This window comes from Phoca vitulina, unplaced genomic scaffold, assembly GCF_004348235.1.
Source record: "Phoca vitulina isolate PV1807 unplaced genomic scaffold, GSC_HSeal_1.0 scaffold16, whole genome shotgun sequence".
Taxonomy (NCBI): Eukaryota; Metazoa; Chordata; class Mammalia; order Carnivora; family Phocidae; genus Phoca; species Phoca vitulina.
In genome coordinates, this window is record NW_022589719.1 from 382,711 (window position 1) to 400,647 (window position 17,937).

General features: G+C 52.6%; 1 protein-coding gene across 2 annotated transcripts in view; it reads right to left on the bottom strand.

Annotated features, from left to right (window-relative positions):
• Positions 1-17,937, bottom strand: part of PTPN5 (protein tyrosine phosphatase non-receptor type 5) — a 54,160-nt gene that overhangs the window by 13,392 nt on the left and 22,831 nt on the right. For both annotated transcript variants that reach the window (XM_032413830.1, XM_032413829.1), the window contains exons 4-5: positions 705-898; positions 46-153 (exon numbers count right to left, since the gene is read on the bottom strand). In XM_032413830.1, the coding sequence (XP_032269721.1) occupies positions 46-153; positions 705-898 (302 nt within the window). The remainder of the gene's footprint in view (positions 1-45; positions 154-704; positions 899-17,937) is intronic.

Genomic DNA, 17,937 nt, shown 5'->3' on the forward strand with positions numbered 1-17,937 from the left:
CCCAGTAGCTCCGTCCTACCTGGGAGCTCCCTGGAGTTTACTCACCATGGGTCCCAGCTGTTCCAGGAGTGTGAGCAAGGAGGAGATGAGGTCTGTGGCATTCTGCGACCAGACGGGCCCATAACCGCTGAGCCAGAGCACCCCGCAGGCAAGCTGGGGCAGCCAGGGGGGAGCGGACTGAGATTGGAGCCTGGGCTCCTTGCCCCCGTTCCCCCTGCAGAGCTCACCTGCAGCCTCAGCCTAGCCCCCCAGACCGCACAGCTGAGGGAAGAGCCCAGGTGCTGTGTGCACGAAGGCCTCAGGACTGTCCCTGCAGAAAAGCTGACTGGAGGGAGCCAAGACGAAGCCCTTCCCAGGGGGGACCTCCCCTCCCCCACCAGGTACACACATAAAAGGAAAAGTTTCCCCCGAGATATCTCCATAGACGGGAAGTCCTCAGAGAGGCCCCCGCAGGCCTGGCTGCTGGGGAGGCCTAAGTTCCTGCTCCTTGCGTTAGGGAAGGCCGGGCTGTGAGGGTCTTAGCTCTGTAGTTGAGAACTCCAGCCTCCTCCGCACACCGGCCCGAGAGCTTCGAGGCACCGAGGGGCACCGGGAAGGCCCCTCATCCCCCCCGATCCCCGGGTGGCCACCTTGGGGGGGGCGTGGCGGGCCGTCCCTCCACCTGCCCTCTCTGCAGACCCTCGTCAGGCCTGAGATCGCCTTACCAGGAACTGGGAGGCAGCCAACAGGCACAGGCTGCTCCTGACAGTGAGGGAGTGGCTCCCGGCGCCGCGAGGTGGCGGCTTCTGAGCAGGCTCTGAGGGCGGCGGAGGCGGCGGGGGCGGCGGCATCTCTCTGGGCGCGTCCACGAGCCCTTCGGCCTGGTCCAGCGCCTCCATCACTACCGGCTGGGGGGGACCTGTGGAGGGCGGACACGCGCTGGTGACCCGGGCCCGGCAGCCGCGGCGGGCCGCTCCTTCTGGGGTAGCGGTGGCTTCTTCTCAGGCTGGGATCAGTCAGCGCGGCTCCACTTCCAGCCGTCACCCTCGATTAGCAAAGCAATATTCACCTACCTTCGTCAGAAAGAGCTAAGTGTGGGTGGACAAATTATTTCTCTTTTATTTCTCCAGTAACAGAGTTAAAATGGCAGGAGGTTTTTCAGGGAGTTAACATCGCTGTGTTTACGCAGTTTCATTCTTTTCCATTTCTTAAGGAAATAAAAACAACCACCTCAAACTCAATTAAGAGTGGGGGGGAAGACATGGCATAACCAGGCCGTGACCCCGAACAGCCTTCCCACGCCTGCCTTCCAGATTTTTGTCTCTTGTGGTCTGTGCCTTGACTGGGGCCAGAGGCTGGACCCTGGACAAGATCCCAGCCGTGTGCCCCTTCCCTGCCTCAAGGCGCCACACTGTGGGGGCGGCTAGGGTGGTGTGGAGGGGAATTCTTGGTGTAGTAGAATTGGTATCAAGTGTCTCGATCTAGTTCTGGATCTGTCCTTAGCTGTGTGACCGTGGGAGAGTCACCCCCTCTCTGGGCTTCAGTTTCCACACCTGGGAAATAGAAGTTCAGCTCGACCCTTGGTTCCCATACTGCTCCTGGAGCCCTGGTGCTTTCTCAGGCACACTGGGTGTTACCAAGAGCTCTGAGTCCTAGGTGTGAAACTGCTTGTCCCCGTTCCATACCCTGAGTTCCTTCTCAGATTATGTCAACACAGGGTTCCACGAATAAAAATGTGTGAACACGACTGGCTTAGATCTAAGGCCCTGGCCGTAGGGACTCTATCGGCATCCACTTTGGTGAGTCCCCGGTGTTGGATGTCCCCCATCAGAACCCGTATGGTTGACCCTACTGCCAAGAAGAGAGGGGCTAGCAAAATGGGTGTGTAACAGCTTGACAGCGGGATGGGGCTGTCCCCACAGCACTGCGTAAATGGGACAATGGACTCCTTTCCTAGTTGGGTGACAACAGAACACCCATAGCCAAGACCACGTGAGGGCAACAGTTTTTTGTCCACGTGCTTGCTTGCCCACTGGACAAACATTTACTGAGCATCTCCCACGGCCTGGATCACCAGTGCGGTGCAATGGGCCCAGGTCCTGGTGACAGCTCTGTGTGTATCCCAGGTTCTTCCTCCTAGATGCTGACCTGGTGTGGCTCCCCACGTAATGTGATCCAGCCACATTCCTCGCAGTTCCTCAGGTGAGCTCACCTACTTGCTCTGCACGCCGCCCCCCATGCTTTGTACCTGCTATTCTCTCTGCCTGGAACCCTCCAACCTCCTGCTCCCCTGCCCAACCCCCCCCCCCACTCTGCCAAGTTAACTCCTCTTCACCTTATAGAACTCACATCAGATGTCACCTGAAGTCGGTCCTCCCGTCACATTCGCCTAGCACCACCTGCCTCTCCATACCACCAGCAGGAACCATACATCTGGAATGTGGGAGGCCCCGCTCTGAGTGCTTTATACATGTGAATGTCTTCCCTCTGCACAGTACTCCTATGAAGTCAGTACGACAATTATCGTCATTTTAAAGAAGAGGAAGATGAGGTACAGGGAGGGTACAAGACTCTCCCCTGGTCAGTTAGCTAAGAAGTCATCGAGGCGGGTTCAAACCGAGGCAGACAGATGGGCTCTGGCTGTGGTTTGTAAAATTATTTCTTGAATATCACCTCTCCCACTTGTCTGTAATTTCCATGAGGGCAGGAGTGGAGTCCATTTTGTTCATCATGACTGTCCACAGGATCTAGCAAAGTCCTGACATGTAAGTCTGCGATAAATATTTATACCAAATGAGTGCATGATGGTAGGCCAGTGTTAACCAGTCACTCAGTTTTCTTACCAGATAACTGGGGATGATCATACATTCCTTGAAAAGCCGTGATGAAGACTGTAAATACTATAAATGAAACACTCAACATGGCACCTGGCATCTAGTAGGTGCTCAATAAATGTCAATAATGTTAGCACATAATTCCTGCCTCCAGAAGGCTCCCAGCCTCATAGGGAAGACAGACCAGTGGATACATGCCCATAATCCACTGCGTTCAGTGGAAAATCCAAGTGCTGGGGGAGTCACTTTTTAAGGTTACCCACTTTTGCCTATGTAGGGCCCCATTACCTATATGAGCACACAGCTCAGATCCTGGCCAGCAAGGTGAAAAAGAAAAAGCTGCTGCTAAGGATGGATCCTGCAGGAAGCCAGAAGTTTCCACGATGGAGACACAGAGGCTTGATTGCTCAAGTGGCAAGGTCTCCACCCACGCCCTCAGAAAAAGCAGTCAAAGGGCGATGCCAAATTTGGAAGGGTGGGAGGGGTCCGGGGCCCAGAGGTCACCTGGCTTGGCTCTGCAATGCACACACTGTGGACCTTGGGCAATCCCTCCTTCTCCCTGGGTCTCAGTTTCCTTCTCTGTAAAAAGAGGGGCTTGAACTAGAACTTGGTGCCTCTCAGATGTTTCTGCCATCCTCACAGGAGAGAGGACGTGGGTCTTTAGGAGAATAACAGCAAGCTCACATGATTTTGGACCTTGCTGCTTTTTTTTTTAAATTCATGGGTGCTCTGGGTTCTATGCTATGGTGTATCTGTACTTGTTTTGATATTAAAATAATGGGCTTTTTCCCCTGCCAAAGCTTCAAGTCAAATTTCTCCTTCAGGAAAATGCGCTACAATTTATCCTGTGGCTTTGCCCTCAGGGGTACATGCACCCCAGTCTGAGGAGCGTGGGACCTGCCTGCAATAAAACATCATGCTGCTATTATAAAGGACTCTGTAAATGAATATTTAATATCATGGAGGAAAATTTCGATGGTATAGAGAAAGGCAAGGTGACAAAAGAGTATAATCTCCTTGGCCTTAAAAATTAGGAGAGTATAAACGTGCGTATAAAAAGGTGGTAAATGCCCATCGTAAGATGAGAAGTTAATGTGAGATACTGCTTGTGAAGCGTGTGGCATGGCCAACTCCTGGCATACAGTAAGTGCTCAATAAATGTTGGACATGGTAAATGGGAAGAACAGAAGCCAAATGTTAACAGTTCTTTGGAGGAGGGGGAAACGAGAGGTGGTTTTTTTTTCATTGTTCACTGTTGTGTTCCCAGAGCCTGGCCCAGGGCTCGGCAAAGTATACAGTCGGTGCTCAATCAGTGTGTGCTGGACTCGTGCCTGAATGAACAGAGACGAAAAGAGAGACGGTTCCCAAGCCTGGTCTCCAGCTCCCCTACTTCCACTGCTTTCTATCACACGCCTCTGCTCCCCACCCCCGAGATCACAGGTACTTAACTTGACATCTGTGGATCCCCTCCAACATGACATGCAGAATATACTGTGTTTTTGAAAACATATCTTCCTGAATTAAACGTCTGCGTTCTGCTCAGAACAATTTCTCAGTAAACCCTGCTCTGAAAGGTAAGCATCTCCCAGGTGCTCAGTGAATACCCATCAGTTGGATTCATCTGGCTCTCAGGACTGCCAGGTGCCCTGTGGTCTCTCTTTTCCTCTCTGTTCATTCAGGCACGAGTCCAACACACACTGATTGAGCACCAACCATACACTTTGCCAAGCCCTGGGCCAGGCTCTGGGGACACAACAGTGAACGAAACAGTCTCCACCTGCAAGCACCACCGCGATCCTGGCCCCATTTGTCCTTTTGGCTTCTGGTCCGGCTCCTTGAGATTATGTCAGCTCCCATCCTTGCCCTGCCCACCCTGCCACTGGCTATCTTGCTGTGGGAGTGGTCCCGCCACCTCCCCGGACAGGGTCTGCGCACGTCCCAAAGTGCTTCTGCTCACGCACTTGCGTTTGTTTCCCTCGGCAGCCCTGTGAGATAGACATTAGCATCATCAGCCCCGTTTTGTCGTTTTGTCGGTGAGAGGCGGCTGCTTGTGTCAAAGGCTGGCTTTTCAATAGTTCACAGCGAGGAAGCTGCTTTGCCACGCATGAAACCCTGACTCAGAGGCAGCTTGCTGACAACCATGTAACGCAGGGCTCCTCCTGGGCTTGCCTCTTGCGCAGGGTGAAGGGGATTTTCTAGGCGCGCAAATGGAGGCTGAGAGGTCGAATGGCTTGCCCAAGTAAGCGAAGACCTGGGATTCCAACCCAAGGCTTCCAGACACAGAGTGATCTTTCCATTTTGCCATATTGCTTATCAGGAGGGCTCACTGCAGCAAAGGAGGGAGGTGGTGAGAGCCTGGGAGGGAGGGAGGGAGGAAGTCTCTGGGTCTGGGGGAATCCTGAACACTACCCAGCTGCAGGGGGTGGGGGTGGTGCATTTGTGCCTGACCCCCCGACCCCCAGGGGTTAATGGCTCCTCAAAGGCTACACAGCGTGGCGGGAAGAAGCCCTGGAAGGCAGGCGCTCGGTATCCTGGGCCAAAGCTCTAGGGACCCTGGGTAAGGCCTGCAAGCAAATAGCCTTCAGATTTCACCTGGGGCATGTGGAAGCACTGTGATCCCTCTCCCGTCACCTAGCGCCTGAATCCCACCATTAAACTCTGCAGCTACTGTGTGCCCTGGGGCTGGCGCCACCCGAGCTCTGGAACCGTGGCGGCTCCTGTCTGACTCATCCTCGGAGCGCGCGGGCTGCCAGCCCACCGGAACTGGAGCAGAAGGCTGGCTCAGCCTGTTCCTGTTTACATGATGAAGGAGCTTCTGTCCCATTCAGCTTTTTCTCCTTTCCCAAACATGGCCAGGAGTGACCTCCCAGCCATGCCCGCATCCTCACGGGGGCCCTAACCCACGGAACATCACACCCAGGCCCGACCAGACCCTTAGAACCAGTGACGGTCAGAGCCTGACAGGCCCCAAGGGGCATCTGGTCTGGTCTGCTAATTTGAGAGGGGGAAACTCAGGCCCAGAGAGGGGAAAGTGGCTTCCTCAGGGTCACAGAGCCAGGAAGCAGCAGAACTAGGATTTGGTCCCAGGTCTGTGGGCCTCCACTGTCCGTGATCTTTCTGCTATTCCACAGAAAGTTCTGGAAACCCACCAGGGGACAAGGCAGGGCAGGCCAATCAAGCCTATTCTGAAATTCTGCTTGGATAAGCCCTGAATGTAGAACCAAGGGAAGTAGGTGCCCCCAGGGAATGGAGAAGAGGTGGAAGAGTCTAGAAGGAAGAGGCCTAATCAGCCATTTCTGCCGCCACAATTATCACACTCCTCAGCCATGCCCGGGGAAAGAGACAGCCTGGCCTCGATGGGCCAGGACTCTGGCCTCCCCGGGAGAGGCTAGAGTGCTGGCCTCCATTTTCTGCTACCTTTTGGGAGGCGTGTAGCAGGCAAACTAGGAGGGGATGCGTTGGGAGGTGAGAAGATTCACCAAAATAATGTTTTCATTTGACAAACATTCATCAAGCACCTGTTCTATGCTCTGGGGATGTTTTGTGTCTTGATCCTAATGCCGACCGGCAGGACTCCTCGGCGTGAGAACAGCCCTGGCGTGCACGCACGTGCGTGCGCACACACACACATCCAGCCCTGCTGGGCAAAGGCAAACTGATGGTGGGTGTGGGGTTCTAGAAGTTGGCACTGGCTCCCTACCGGCCCCCCACCTCATCAGTCCTGCTGATCAGCGAGCAAGAAGGCCGGCACACCCACAGAATGAGGCAGTGCGATGGCAAGAACCGGGCTGGCCGCGAGCCCGCACTCTCGGATGGTAAACTGGCTGAGGGTAAGGCCCCAGTCTTGCTCACTGCTGCACTCCCCAGGCAGGATGGCTTGGGAACAGGAAACCGACTTTGGCAAAAGAAGATTCTGGACTAGGACATGGGTGCTCACAATTTATCAGCTACATGACTTAAGTGGGCTGCTTAACCTCTGTATAACTAGATTCCTATAGTGGTTTTCAAATGCGTCTGTGAATTCCTCCACATTCCTCCCATCGCTGGGTGGAAGAACAAATGTCCCATTCCCCTCCCACCTCCCCAGCTGGATGATTGCCTTAAAGATGGGAATGTGGCAGAAGATGATGTCTGACCCTTGAGACTAGGTTAGAAAAGTCCATGTAGCTTCTGCTGCTTCTCTTTGGATGTGTGCTCTGGAAACCTTCAAGAGTCATGTAAAAACATCTAGCTGCCCTGAGGCTGCCTTGTGGAGAGAGCAAGAGAAGAGAGCGGAGAGAGCGTGAGACTGAGAGAGAATGAATGCATCAGACATAGTAGGTGCTCAGGAAAATTTGAATACTGAAAAGAAGCCCTTAACCCTGACATTCAGCACACAGGCCAATGCAGCAGGAGGGAACCTGCACCGTAGACCCCATGGGATAAATGATCTATGATGTTCTGGGAGCTCACCTCAAGCAAGGTGAGCAATCTGTACCACAAAAGAGGTGGGGGCAGCTCTACTATGCTCCCTTCTGGCTGATGCAGAATTTTCCAGAACTTTCCTCAGTGACTTGCTTCAAGCTAGGGACCCTGGTTCTCAGACTGACACAGAGTGCAAGCCTGTGGGTGTGAGGCTAGGGCTCCGCAAGCTCGGCTTCCTCCAAGCCAATTCTCTTAACCAGCCTACAAAGCACAGGGCCACGCATCCCCGTGACGGCTTTACCAATACCCACGCGTTCAGGGCTTTCAACCACCACAGGAGGTAGGTAAGGGGACTGTCCTCTTTCACAGACAGGAAAACAGGAGTTCAGGAGGTTCAGTGACCTGCCCGAGGCCATCACGGCTCGTGGAAGGCAGAGCCAGGCCTCAGAACCGGGCAGCTGGGCTCCAGCATCTGTCTTCCTAACCAGACCCTGTGCTGCCCACCCCTGGCTGGGTCTCCATTGCTTCTTCCTCCTGCCTATCGGGGGGAGTCAGCTTGGGAAAGAGCTTCAGTCCATTCTAGAACAGAGGGGACAGGGGCGACCCCGAATGGAGGGGACAGTGCTCCCGCAGCACTATCACACCCCAGCATGGGGGCAGGGTGGGGGTGGGGAGGCTCTGCTAAGGGCAGGGTGGGCAGAGAAAAGCAGGCTCGGGATGAAGATGAGAAGTCCGGGAACTCAGGTGTCCGATGCTCAGTCTGGAGAGGGCGAGGTGGGGGTGGGGTGGGCCGGGGGTGCTGGAGGCTGTCTGCAGACAGCTGAGAAGCTGTGCTAGGGAAGGGGGCATGGCAGGGGGCGAGAATGGGACCCACGAGGGCACGCTCTCAGTAGGCCGACTGAAGTAACAGGAAATATCTCCAGGACCCGACTCTCGTGTGCTGTAACAGCAGTTCTTCCTATTCCCCAAAGTGGCTCTGTTTCCAGGGACGTAGCTTTTTGTAGAGGCTTTGTGGCAAAAGTTTAAGAGTCACACAAACTTCGGTTTGAGGCGTGACTTCTGTGACCTTGGGTAAGTGACTTACTCTCTCCTCTGGACCACAGATACGGTAAGACTTGTCTGCTGGATTTTGAGGATACCATAAGGTAAGACATGCAAGGCGCTTAGTCTGGTGCCCGACACATGGTGAACGCTCAATAAATAGTAGCACAATTCAGAGAGGAGGAGGAAGAGGGGAGGGGAGAGGAGAGTGAGGGAGAGGCAGCAGTAAGGACTTCCCTTTCATCTGCCAGGTGAGCCCCACAGGAGGACAATGGGTGCCCTGACCCCACGTGGGCAGAGGCTGTGAGGCTGTAGGCTGGCAACCGGGGTCGGTGGTTGGAGTGGGCATGGGCTGAGGGTGGCGGGAGGAGGGGGAGCAGCGTTGTCTCTGCCAGTTAATTAAATCCAGAATGCTAACAAGCATTCAAAACAAAACACAACTCAAGTAATCTTTGGATGGGATATAATAAAATGGTTCTATCTGAAATTGCAAACAGCTTTGTTGCTGCAAACAATGGCTTAGTTCTTCGTGCCTCTCCGGAGCGGAGGCCCAGAAGTACAAGGGTGCAAAGGGTCAATGAAACTCTGAGGGCGCGCCCCCCCCCCCGCCAGCTGCCCACGCTGAGAACTAAAACAACAGACAGAGAGGCCCTGGGGCAAGGGGGTATGAGAGGTCCTAAGTGCCTGAGACTTTGACCAACGCAAATGCATGGGGAGGAAAGGACAGACTTGAGAGGCATTTGGTCCACCCGCCCATTTCACAGATGAGGAAACTGAGGTTCAAAGGGTGAGAGGCAGAACCAGGATTGACATATGTGTCTTTAACGCCTCCACTCAGTTCTCGCTCATTACGCCAGCATGGCAAGTTTCACAGGGGCTGCCAGCGGGCATCTGAAGGGCTGAGGCCAAAGGCCCCAGGGCAGCAGAAGCCTGGGTCCTGGCTTAGGGTTTTTTGGTGGGCCCTGGTCAGTGCCCTCAGAAGTATAGGCAAGTCCAGTGGTAGGAAGGGAGTAGGAGCGACCCGAGACTCCCCAGGACAGCAGCGCCCACAGATCCCACGCCTTCAGAGGCCGCCATCCTCGGTCGGCCCTCTGCAACCAGGGAGGCTCAAGATGTTGGTAAAGTATCAAGAGACTGCAATGGCAGTCCTAGTTCTGCCTCTCCCAGGCTATGGGGCCCTGGGCCTCTCACTGCCTTGTGGGCCTCTGAGGCCTTCTGTAAATTCAGAGTGTGACCAGGGGTCTCTAAGGGCCCTGCCGGTGCTAAAGATACTAAAGATAGGTATCTTTAAAAAACAAACCTGAGTCCCTGCTTTAATTAAATTCAATGGTCTCACCTTGTTCTTAGGATAAAGACCAAACTCCTTGTCATGGTCAATAATAAAGGCCCAGCATGTGTTGGCCCCTGCTTATCGCCCCAGCCTCCACGCACACCACCTTACTCCTAGTTCTCTCTGTTCCAGCTTCTCCCAGATCCTCTGCTGGAACTGGCCTGGGAAGCAGAAGTCTGGAAACCAGTGGTTCTGCTCCAAGGAATTCTCACACAGTCCCTAAGGGGACATGGAAGCCTATGCTCTCTGTGGCGGCGGTGGGAGAAGTGGGGGGATTAAAAGTACAAATTAAAAGTACAAGCACACAAAATCTCACCACCCCTTCTGCAAGAGCACACAGAGACAAACAAAACACATACACTAAATACCTTAGAACACATTAACTATGGGGAGGAGCAATATGGCAGTGGGAGAGAAAAGAGAATGAATAAGTGAATAGAACCAGAGAGGGGCCTCTTGTAGACCACTGAGGATAATGGGGCCATGCAAGCAAATACCTACAATGATCATTACCCTGCCTCCCCCAAGGAAACAGGAAACAAAACCACCAAGTTGTATGTTGGGTCAACTCCAGATGGCAAAAGAGCAACAGCCAAGGGAAGGCCTGTTATCTTGTCTGGGTCCCACACCTGAGAGAGCTGGAGAGAGGGCCATCGCTCTCTCCAGGGCAGGCTCTGGCTGCTTGGGAACTGGCACCCCCTGTAGGGGGAAACGCTCATGGACTTGGCTGAAGCAGAGCCAACTGCCGAGACCCCAGAGTCTCCTCTTTTCTGAGCAACTTCACCAACATGACATTTGAGTCATTGTGTTGGCTTTCTCCAGGGAGGGGGGGTGGATTCCAGGGCTTGGTGACTGTCTCCACAGATGCCCCCACAGGGTTAACTAACCCCCATTAAGATCCCGGGGGTTGGGTCAGCCTGAGATTCTGGGCCTGCCAGGCTGAGCCACCCAACCTGGAGGAACGTGACTCACCCCACAAGGCCCCTACTACCCCCAACTACCACTCTTGCCTGGCAAGGATTGATGAATATTTTGGGGTGGCTAATCATTTTTTAAATGATTTTGGAAAATACGAGGGGAAAAAACCCTCATAAAAGCATAAAGGAAACTCAAGTCATCCATAATCCTACCACGCTGAGAAAGACACTGGTTTCCTTTTGAAATATTTTCTGGTATTTTTTCTTTCTTTGTGGGTGGATTTTTTTCCCCTCATAAATCATTCTGTATATAGACGTATCCTTAGAATATGTCTCTTTGGATTTCAAGGGTTCAACTTTTCAGCAGCATGGCAGACAGCCTCCAAGGTGCCCTAATGATCCCGCCCACCAACTGCTGATATTCACACTGACGGGTCACACATGTAAGAAAAGCTTTCTTGGGCCTTCTATCCCAGCCCAGCACCAGGTGAATACAGCTAAGTGAGTGACCTCAGTTGAAGCCACATGAACAGAAGAATCACCCAGCTGAGACCTGCAGGACCCTCTGAATCATGAGCAAATCAAAGGTTGTTAACTCACTAAGTTTTAAGACCATTTGTTAGGTAGCAAATAGATTAACCAAAAGAAGTGGTTGGGACTTGAAAGGAAGAAATGAGCTCAAATGGAAAGATGAGATTTTTTTTTTTTTTTTAAAGATTTTATTTATTTATTTGACAGAGAGAGAGACACAGCGAGAGAGGGAACACAAGCAGGAGGAGTGGGAGAGGGAGAAGCAGGCTTCCCGCAGAGCAGGGAGCCCAATGCGGGGCTCGATCCCAGGACCTGGAATCATGACCTGAGCCGAAGGCAGACGCTTAACGACTGAGCCACCCAGGCGCCCCAGATGAGATTTTTTTTTTTAATGGCTGAAATATTTTTTAAAAATTTATTCATTTATTTATTTTGAGAGAGAGAGGGAGGAAGCGAGAGCAGGGATGGGGAGGGACAGAGGCAGAGGAGAGAGATCAAGCAGACACCATGCTGAGCGGGGAGCTCAATGTGGGGCTCAAACCCATGATCCTGAAATCATGACCTGAGCCGAAATCAAGAGTCGGATGCTTAACCAACTGAGCCACCCTGGTGCCCCAAGATGAGATTTTTTTTTGGAGGGTCCCTGGGCCAGGCAAGGTGAAAGGGGACAGCATCTGTCATTGCATATCTTAGGGATACCACAGATGTCCATTTGTCTGAAAGACCTTTAGCATCAACCTGTGTGGAGGCAGATGGCCTTTCTTCCCATCATGAAGACTCTCTGGTCATATCACACCTCCAGGTAACTCCCTGGAATATCAGAACCATTTCTACACTGGTGAAGGAAAATGGGTGACTGTCTTCCCCTGCAACCCTGGCCCCCTTCTCCACCTGACTCAGCACGTAGACAACACTCTTGCCTGTGTCTGTGCTGGTTCTGTGAGGTGCCAGGCCTGTGGTGGGCAGTCAAGAAACATCCAGAAAGCTATACCATCCACTCCACTGCTGAAGGACTGGACTGCAACTTGATGCCTGGGCCCTTGGGAATATTTGAAGGATTTCCTATTCACAGTCCACATCCTGGAACAATCCTCACCCTCATTACGAGCTAGCACTTACAGAGCATTGTGGAAGAAGCACTGAGCATGCATCAACTCATTTAATCCTCACAAAATCTCTGTAAAGATCTTATCATGGTACCACCTCATTTTAGAGTGAAGAATGCGAAACTCAAAGCAGTCAGATAAGTTACCCGAGGTCATGCTGCTGATCAGTGGCAGAGGGGGGATTTGAACCCGTATCTGTCTGCCTCCTCGCAGCATCCCAAGACTCAGCTAGATGGGTTCATCCCTCCATATCTGCCCTAGTATCTGAGAAGAGTTAACCTCTACCATCACTGATCAGTGGATACCTGGGTGGGTACTTCTCAATACAATGGTATCATTACAGAATGCTCTCCAATTAGGGTTCTTAACACAACCAAATGGTGTTTTGTTTTTCTTTAATTTCTACTCTGAAGACTCAAGACAAAGACAATTCACTGTACTGCTAGCCACAATAAACCTTCCTAAATGCATTAAAAGTTTTGAATGAAAACAGAACTCCAATGATACAAAGAAAGAAAAGTCAACAGAACTTAAGCTGCTGAATGTCGATAGGGACAAGTGACCCCTCAGCAATACAACTATAGGCCTGTCTTCTCTGTTTGTCTATCTGGGCTCCTGCACTTGCTCCCCGACAAGTCTGAACCAGTACTAGGTGCCAGACCCTGACCAGAGTCTTTGTGAGAACGAGGGTTAGTAGACGGGGGACAAAGCCCATTAGGATGTTAACCTATTCGTTAAAATGCTTTGATAGCTGGCTCCTAAAGACATGAGCCAGAGCCCTATTCATCCTTCAGGTCACAGTTGAAAGGCCATTTCTTCCAGGAAGCCTTCCCTGACCCCCCCAAGATAAGGCTGCATTAGGGGTACACCCTTCCATGGTGTTCTGGCCTCCCTGAGAGCAAGAACCAGGGTCTGCTCTTCACTGTGTCACCACAGCCTGGCCCAGGCGTGGGCACAGAGTGGATGCTCAATAAAAGTTTGTCAAATTGATAAAAAGGCTTTGCAATTGGTCCTTGCTGGCTTCTGGCCCAAGATCTTGTCTGTGTCATGAAGGGACAGCCCGGAAAGCTGAGATGTGACCCTCTGTCATGGCCAGGGTTAGTCGCTGCGGGATTAGGATTTCCTCAGTAATGCATCCCCTTGGGATGCCTGGGTGGCTCAGTCGGTTAAGCATCTGCTTTTGGCTCAGGTCATGATCCCAGGGTCCTGGGATCGAGCCCCGCATCGGGCTCCCTGCTCCATGGGGAGCCTGCTTCTCCCTCTGCCTGCCACTCCTGCTTGTGTGCGCATGCTCTCTCTTTCTGACAAATAAATAAAATCTTTAAAAAAATGGCATCCCCTTTATAAAAGGCCACCCAGCATGATCAATGGTCTCTTGTTGAGACCTAGACCTTGTCCCCCTGAAAAGAGGGTCAGCCTGATATCCATGATGATTTAGAACCTAGGGCTGGGCAGAGCGTAGCCTTGAAGGCACTGGGACGTAAGTGGGAGTGAGTAGGAGAGTCACCAGGACACCAGCGGCTCCTACCGAATGGGCAATGGCCTACTCAGGCCTTCAGGAGCTACTCACAACCTTGCATAGAGCCGGCTAATCATGATACCCTTACATCTCAGGGTGGCGGTGACTCCCATGGCTCCAGCCAGCTGCTCGCTGTAGGATGCTATGGGAGCACCTGGTTTCCAAGACCAGAGTTGTCCTTACACCCGGACCGAGCTCGTTCTCCTCTGGCCACGCCACTCCCTGGGGGGCAAGGAGTTCCACAGGGCTAGGAGGTGTGCCTACGCTCTCCTTTCCAGGCCACGCTCTGGCTGCTAGGACTCCAGAGCTCCCTGCCCAAATGTCCTGGAGCCTGCCTGCATGGGTGCCTTTCTGAGGGTGGATGTGGCCTCCTGCTTGGGTACCTTTAGATTTGAGGGGTGGCCAAGGAGCAGCAATTGGGGTGGGATGTGGAGCACGTGTGGACCCACAGACTGACGTGCCCACATGCATGCACACAAGGGCCCTCGCAGTGCAGGACTCAGCAGAGGGTGGTGCGCCACCAGGGGCCTCATTTGCAGGCTGGCCTTGGTCCCTGCAAATGTTAGGAGCAGGCCAGCCCCTGAGCCTGCCCGCTGGAGACAGTGTGAGTGACACTTGGTGATGTCATGCCATCACCAGCACCTCCTATGGTCTTGTCTACCTCCTTCCTCTCACCTGTACCCCAAAGGAAGCCACGGGTTCGAGGCTGGGCCTGCAGTGGTCCTGGCTGGGGAAGGAGCGGAGGCCCCAGCATCAGCAGGGTTGCCTGGTTTCTTGCAAATATGAACACCTACACACAGAGGCGGGGGGAGTGTGAGTTTGAATGTATAAATGTATTTGGGTGACTGTGAGCAAGTAAATGAGCAAGCACTGGGGAGTGAAAGAGAAGAAAAGGAGAGTGACCCCGTGTAAGAGAGCGTGTGCACGAGGGAGAAGGAAAATGTATGTGTGTGTGTGCACAGAGCGGGGTGCACCGAGACTACGTGCAGCTGAGGGCCTGCGGAAAGGGTAGAGAATGGGAGCGAAGGAGTGTGCCCGCTGGTCTGCACGTGTACGTGAGAAGGGGCCTGGCTGCGGAAGAGAGACCTGAAGCAGGAATGACAGAGCAGGCAGATCAGCCTGGATGATGGCACCATGGAGCAAAGAGATCCCGAGGGCACAGGGGGAAGGAGGCGCGCAGGTGCATGAGCTTCAAGTGGGTGTGCGCCCGTGGGGCTTCATGAAGCAGAGCGAGACGGGGCGTGTGCCTGGGTAGCTGTGTGTGGGTCTGTGCATGTGCATACATGCGCACGGGGCTGGGACAAGTGAGGACGGAGACGGGCGTGTGAGCACATGCGAGCAGCGCCCCGGGGGATGTGAGTGAGCGTGCCTCCCAGCTGCCCGGGGGCGTGGCGATGCCGGAGGAGGTTTCCACCCAGAAATCTCAAGCTGGGAGGTCTACGTGACCTGCTTGGTGCTGGTTCAGGTCCAGGTGACCGCGGCCACGCGGTGCTTGTGGGAAGGCGTGAGTCACTCAGGCAAGACTAGCCCTCACTCCACCTCATCTCGCCCAGCGGGAAGACAGCTGGGGGGAGGGGGGAGAGATTTCTTGGTGGCTGTAGTTTTACACCATCCTTATGCAATTGCTTGCAGTGCTCTTGGGTTCATTTTAAAGGCCCTGCTCCCCGATTCTCTCGGCCTTTATACCCCGTTTCATGTCCAAGTTGCTGCTCAGATCGGTGGTTCTGGCTGATGAGCATTTATGGAAGCGTCCTCCTAACCAGCTTCCAGGACCGCCCTATTTACAATGCTACCCCCCCCCACCCCATCCTTTCTCATCCCTCCTTCTTGGTTTTAATTTCCTCCCCAGCACGTACTACTATCTACCATCCTAAATATTTTACTTATTTATTTTATTCCTTGTCTCTCTTTCTCTACATAGCAAATGCCTATAGATCAAACTACCTATGTGCCAGGTACTGTTCTGAGCTTTCCATTAATTCATGCGCTCCTCCAACAACTCTCCTTGGTTGTAAATAGTATTCGTGCTTATATTTTGTAACTGGGAGGCACAGAAAGATTAAGTCGCTTGCGCATGATCACCTCTGGGGTAAATGGTGGAACCAAGCCCAGGTCGAGAGTCCCTGCTCTTTATCAGCGCACAACACTGCCCTGTGAGGGTGGACATTTTCTCAGTTCGGTTCACTGCTGAATCTTACAAGGTTCAGTGCTTACAGGAGTGCCTGCCCAGGGATTCACTCAATGAACAATCATCCAGTGAATGAAGAAATGAGTGAATGAAGACTGGACGTGGAGGACGAAATAGGCACTTGCCTTCAAAGAAGTCACGGTCCCGTGGAGGAAACAGGCAAAACATGATTACAAGATCACATGACGATGGCATCCGGGGAGTCTAGAGGGGCGTATAGCTGGCCTAGTCCCTGGCGGGAAGGACCCAGATGGGGACAGGCATGGTGACATGGCCCATCTCCTCCAGACTCCTCCCCGGGGACAGACACACCTTAGCTCTTCTTGCCTCAGTACACACAGTGCCAGAAACTGATGGTGGCTCCATGGTGACAGTGGAGGCAGAATGGGGAGGTGACCAGGAGCATGGGCTCTGGAAAGAGACGGCATGAACTGAATCCTCACTCTACCAAACACTAGCAAAGTGACCCTGGACAGACTCCCTCACTTCCCTGGGCCTCGGTCCTCTCATCTAGAAGATGGAGACAGGAAACGATACCAACTTCTTAGGGCAGGGGACAGGATTCTGTGAGACGGACATGCGAGAGTATTCAGAACAGTGCCTGGCACAGGGAAGGGCAACGTACCAGTTCTGTTGCAGAGGACCGATACTCCTCTTCCATTCTAAGCTGGTTGCTGGCTTTCGGGGATGGTTGAAATGTCATATATTATTCTTATTACTGTAGTCTCTCTCCTGTGGTTTCACCCCATTTTCCAGAAGCAGCTCAAAGCAGGGCAGGGACTATGTCTGTTTTATCTACCACTAGATTCCTAGCACCTAGCATAATACCTGACACATAGTAGGCGCTCAAAGAGTATTTGTGGAATGAACGCCTATGTAATTACATTTTTTTAATCCTTGTGAGGATAAATACTCATATTGCCGTTGTTCCCATTTACAGATGAGGACCAGAGGCCCAGCAGGGGTAAGTGACCTGTCCATAAACACAGAGCCTATAAGCCAGACCCAAATGCCAAAGCCGGTGCTCTTTCCTTCACACCGTGCTACTCTCTGGACCTCTATACATCACGTCCTATTTTCCGTGGGTTTTTTCTGGCCACTGGGCCAGCCCCAGTCGTAGAATCATCTCTGAATTCTATGACTCATATCTGAATCACGGAACGTTTAATAGTTGAAAGGGACTTTTGATGTCATCTCGACTTCCCACCCATTGTGGAAATTTCCTCTCTCCACTGTCTATCCAGATAATATTTGAATGCCTCCAGTGATGGAACACTCATTTTCTTCCTCTTGAATTATCCAGTTCTACGAGTGGACCACTTTCAGATTCAGAAAGAAAGTTCTGGGGGCACCTGCGTGGCTCAGTCAGTTAAGCGTCTGCCTTCGGCTCAGGTCATGATCCCGGGGTCCTGGGATCGAGCCCCATGTCGGGCTCCCTGCTCAGCGGACAGTCTGCCCCGCCCCGCCCCACTCATGCTCTTTCTCTCTCTCTCTCTATATATATATATCTCAAAATAAATAAATAAAATCTTAAAAAAAAAAAAGAAAGAAAGAAAGTTCTGGATCCCTTGTGCCAACAGGCTTCTTTTTAATTTCTGTGTATCGGGTTTATGCCAGCCTCTTAAGATACACAGAACGAATCTGCTGCTCCCCCCACAGGACAGCCTTTCATATATTCACAGACAGTTCTCACATCCCTTTGGAGAATTCTGTTCTTGAAGCTAGCTGTTTCGGGTGCCCACAAGGCCCCTGAAAGATGACACCCACCCCAGACCAGCTCAACAGGCCTTCCAAAATGTTTTCGAGCAATGGTACCTCCTACTGGACACGGCGTGAACTGCACCGAAGGGCTCAATCCTTACCTGCAGGCCTGAGGAAGAAGCTGCATCAGTAGCTGGGGCACTGGCTCATGGTGGGAGTAAAATAACCACTTATTTTAAGGAGTCATCACTTTAGAGTCATACCTAGTTGTTTTCAATGTCTGTCTTAAAGAGTGTCACTGAAAACGCCACTCGAAGGTTCCTCGCCAATCATGAGGTTTCTGACAAGCTACAGGTTTGGGACTTCAAAGTCAGCATTCAAAAGGCT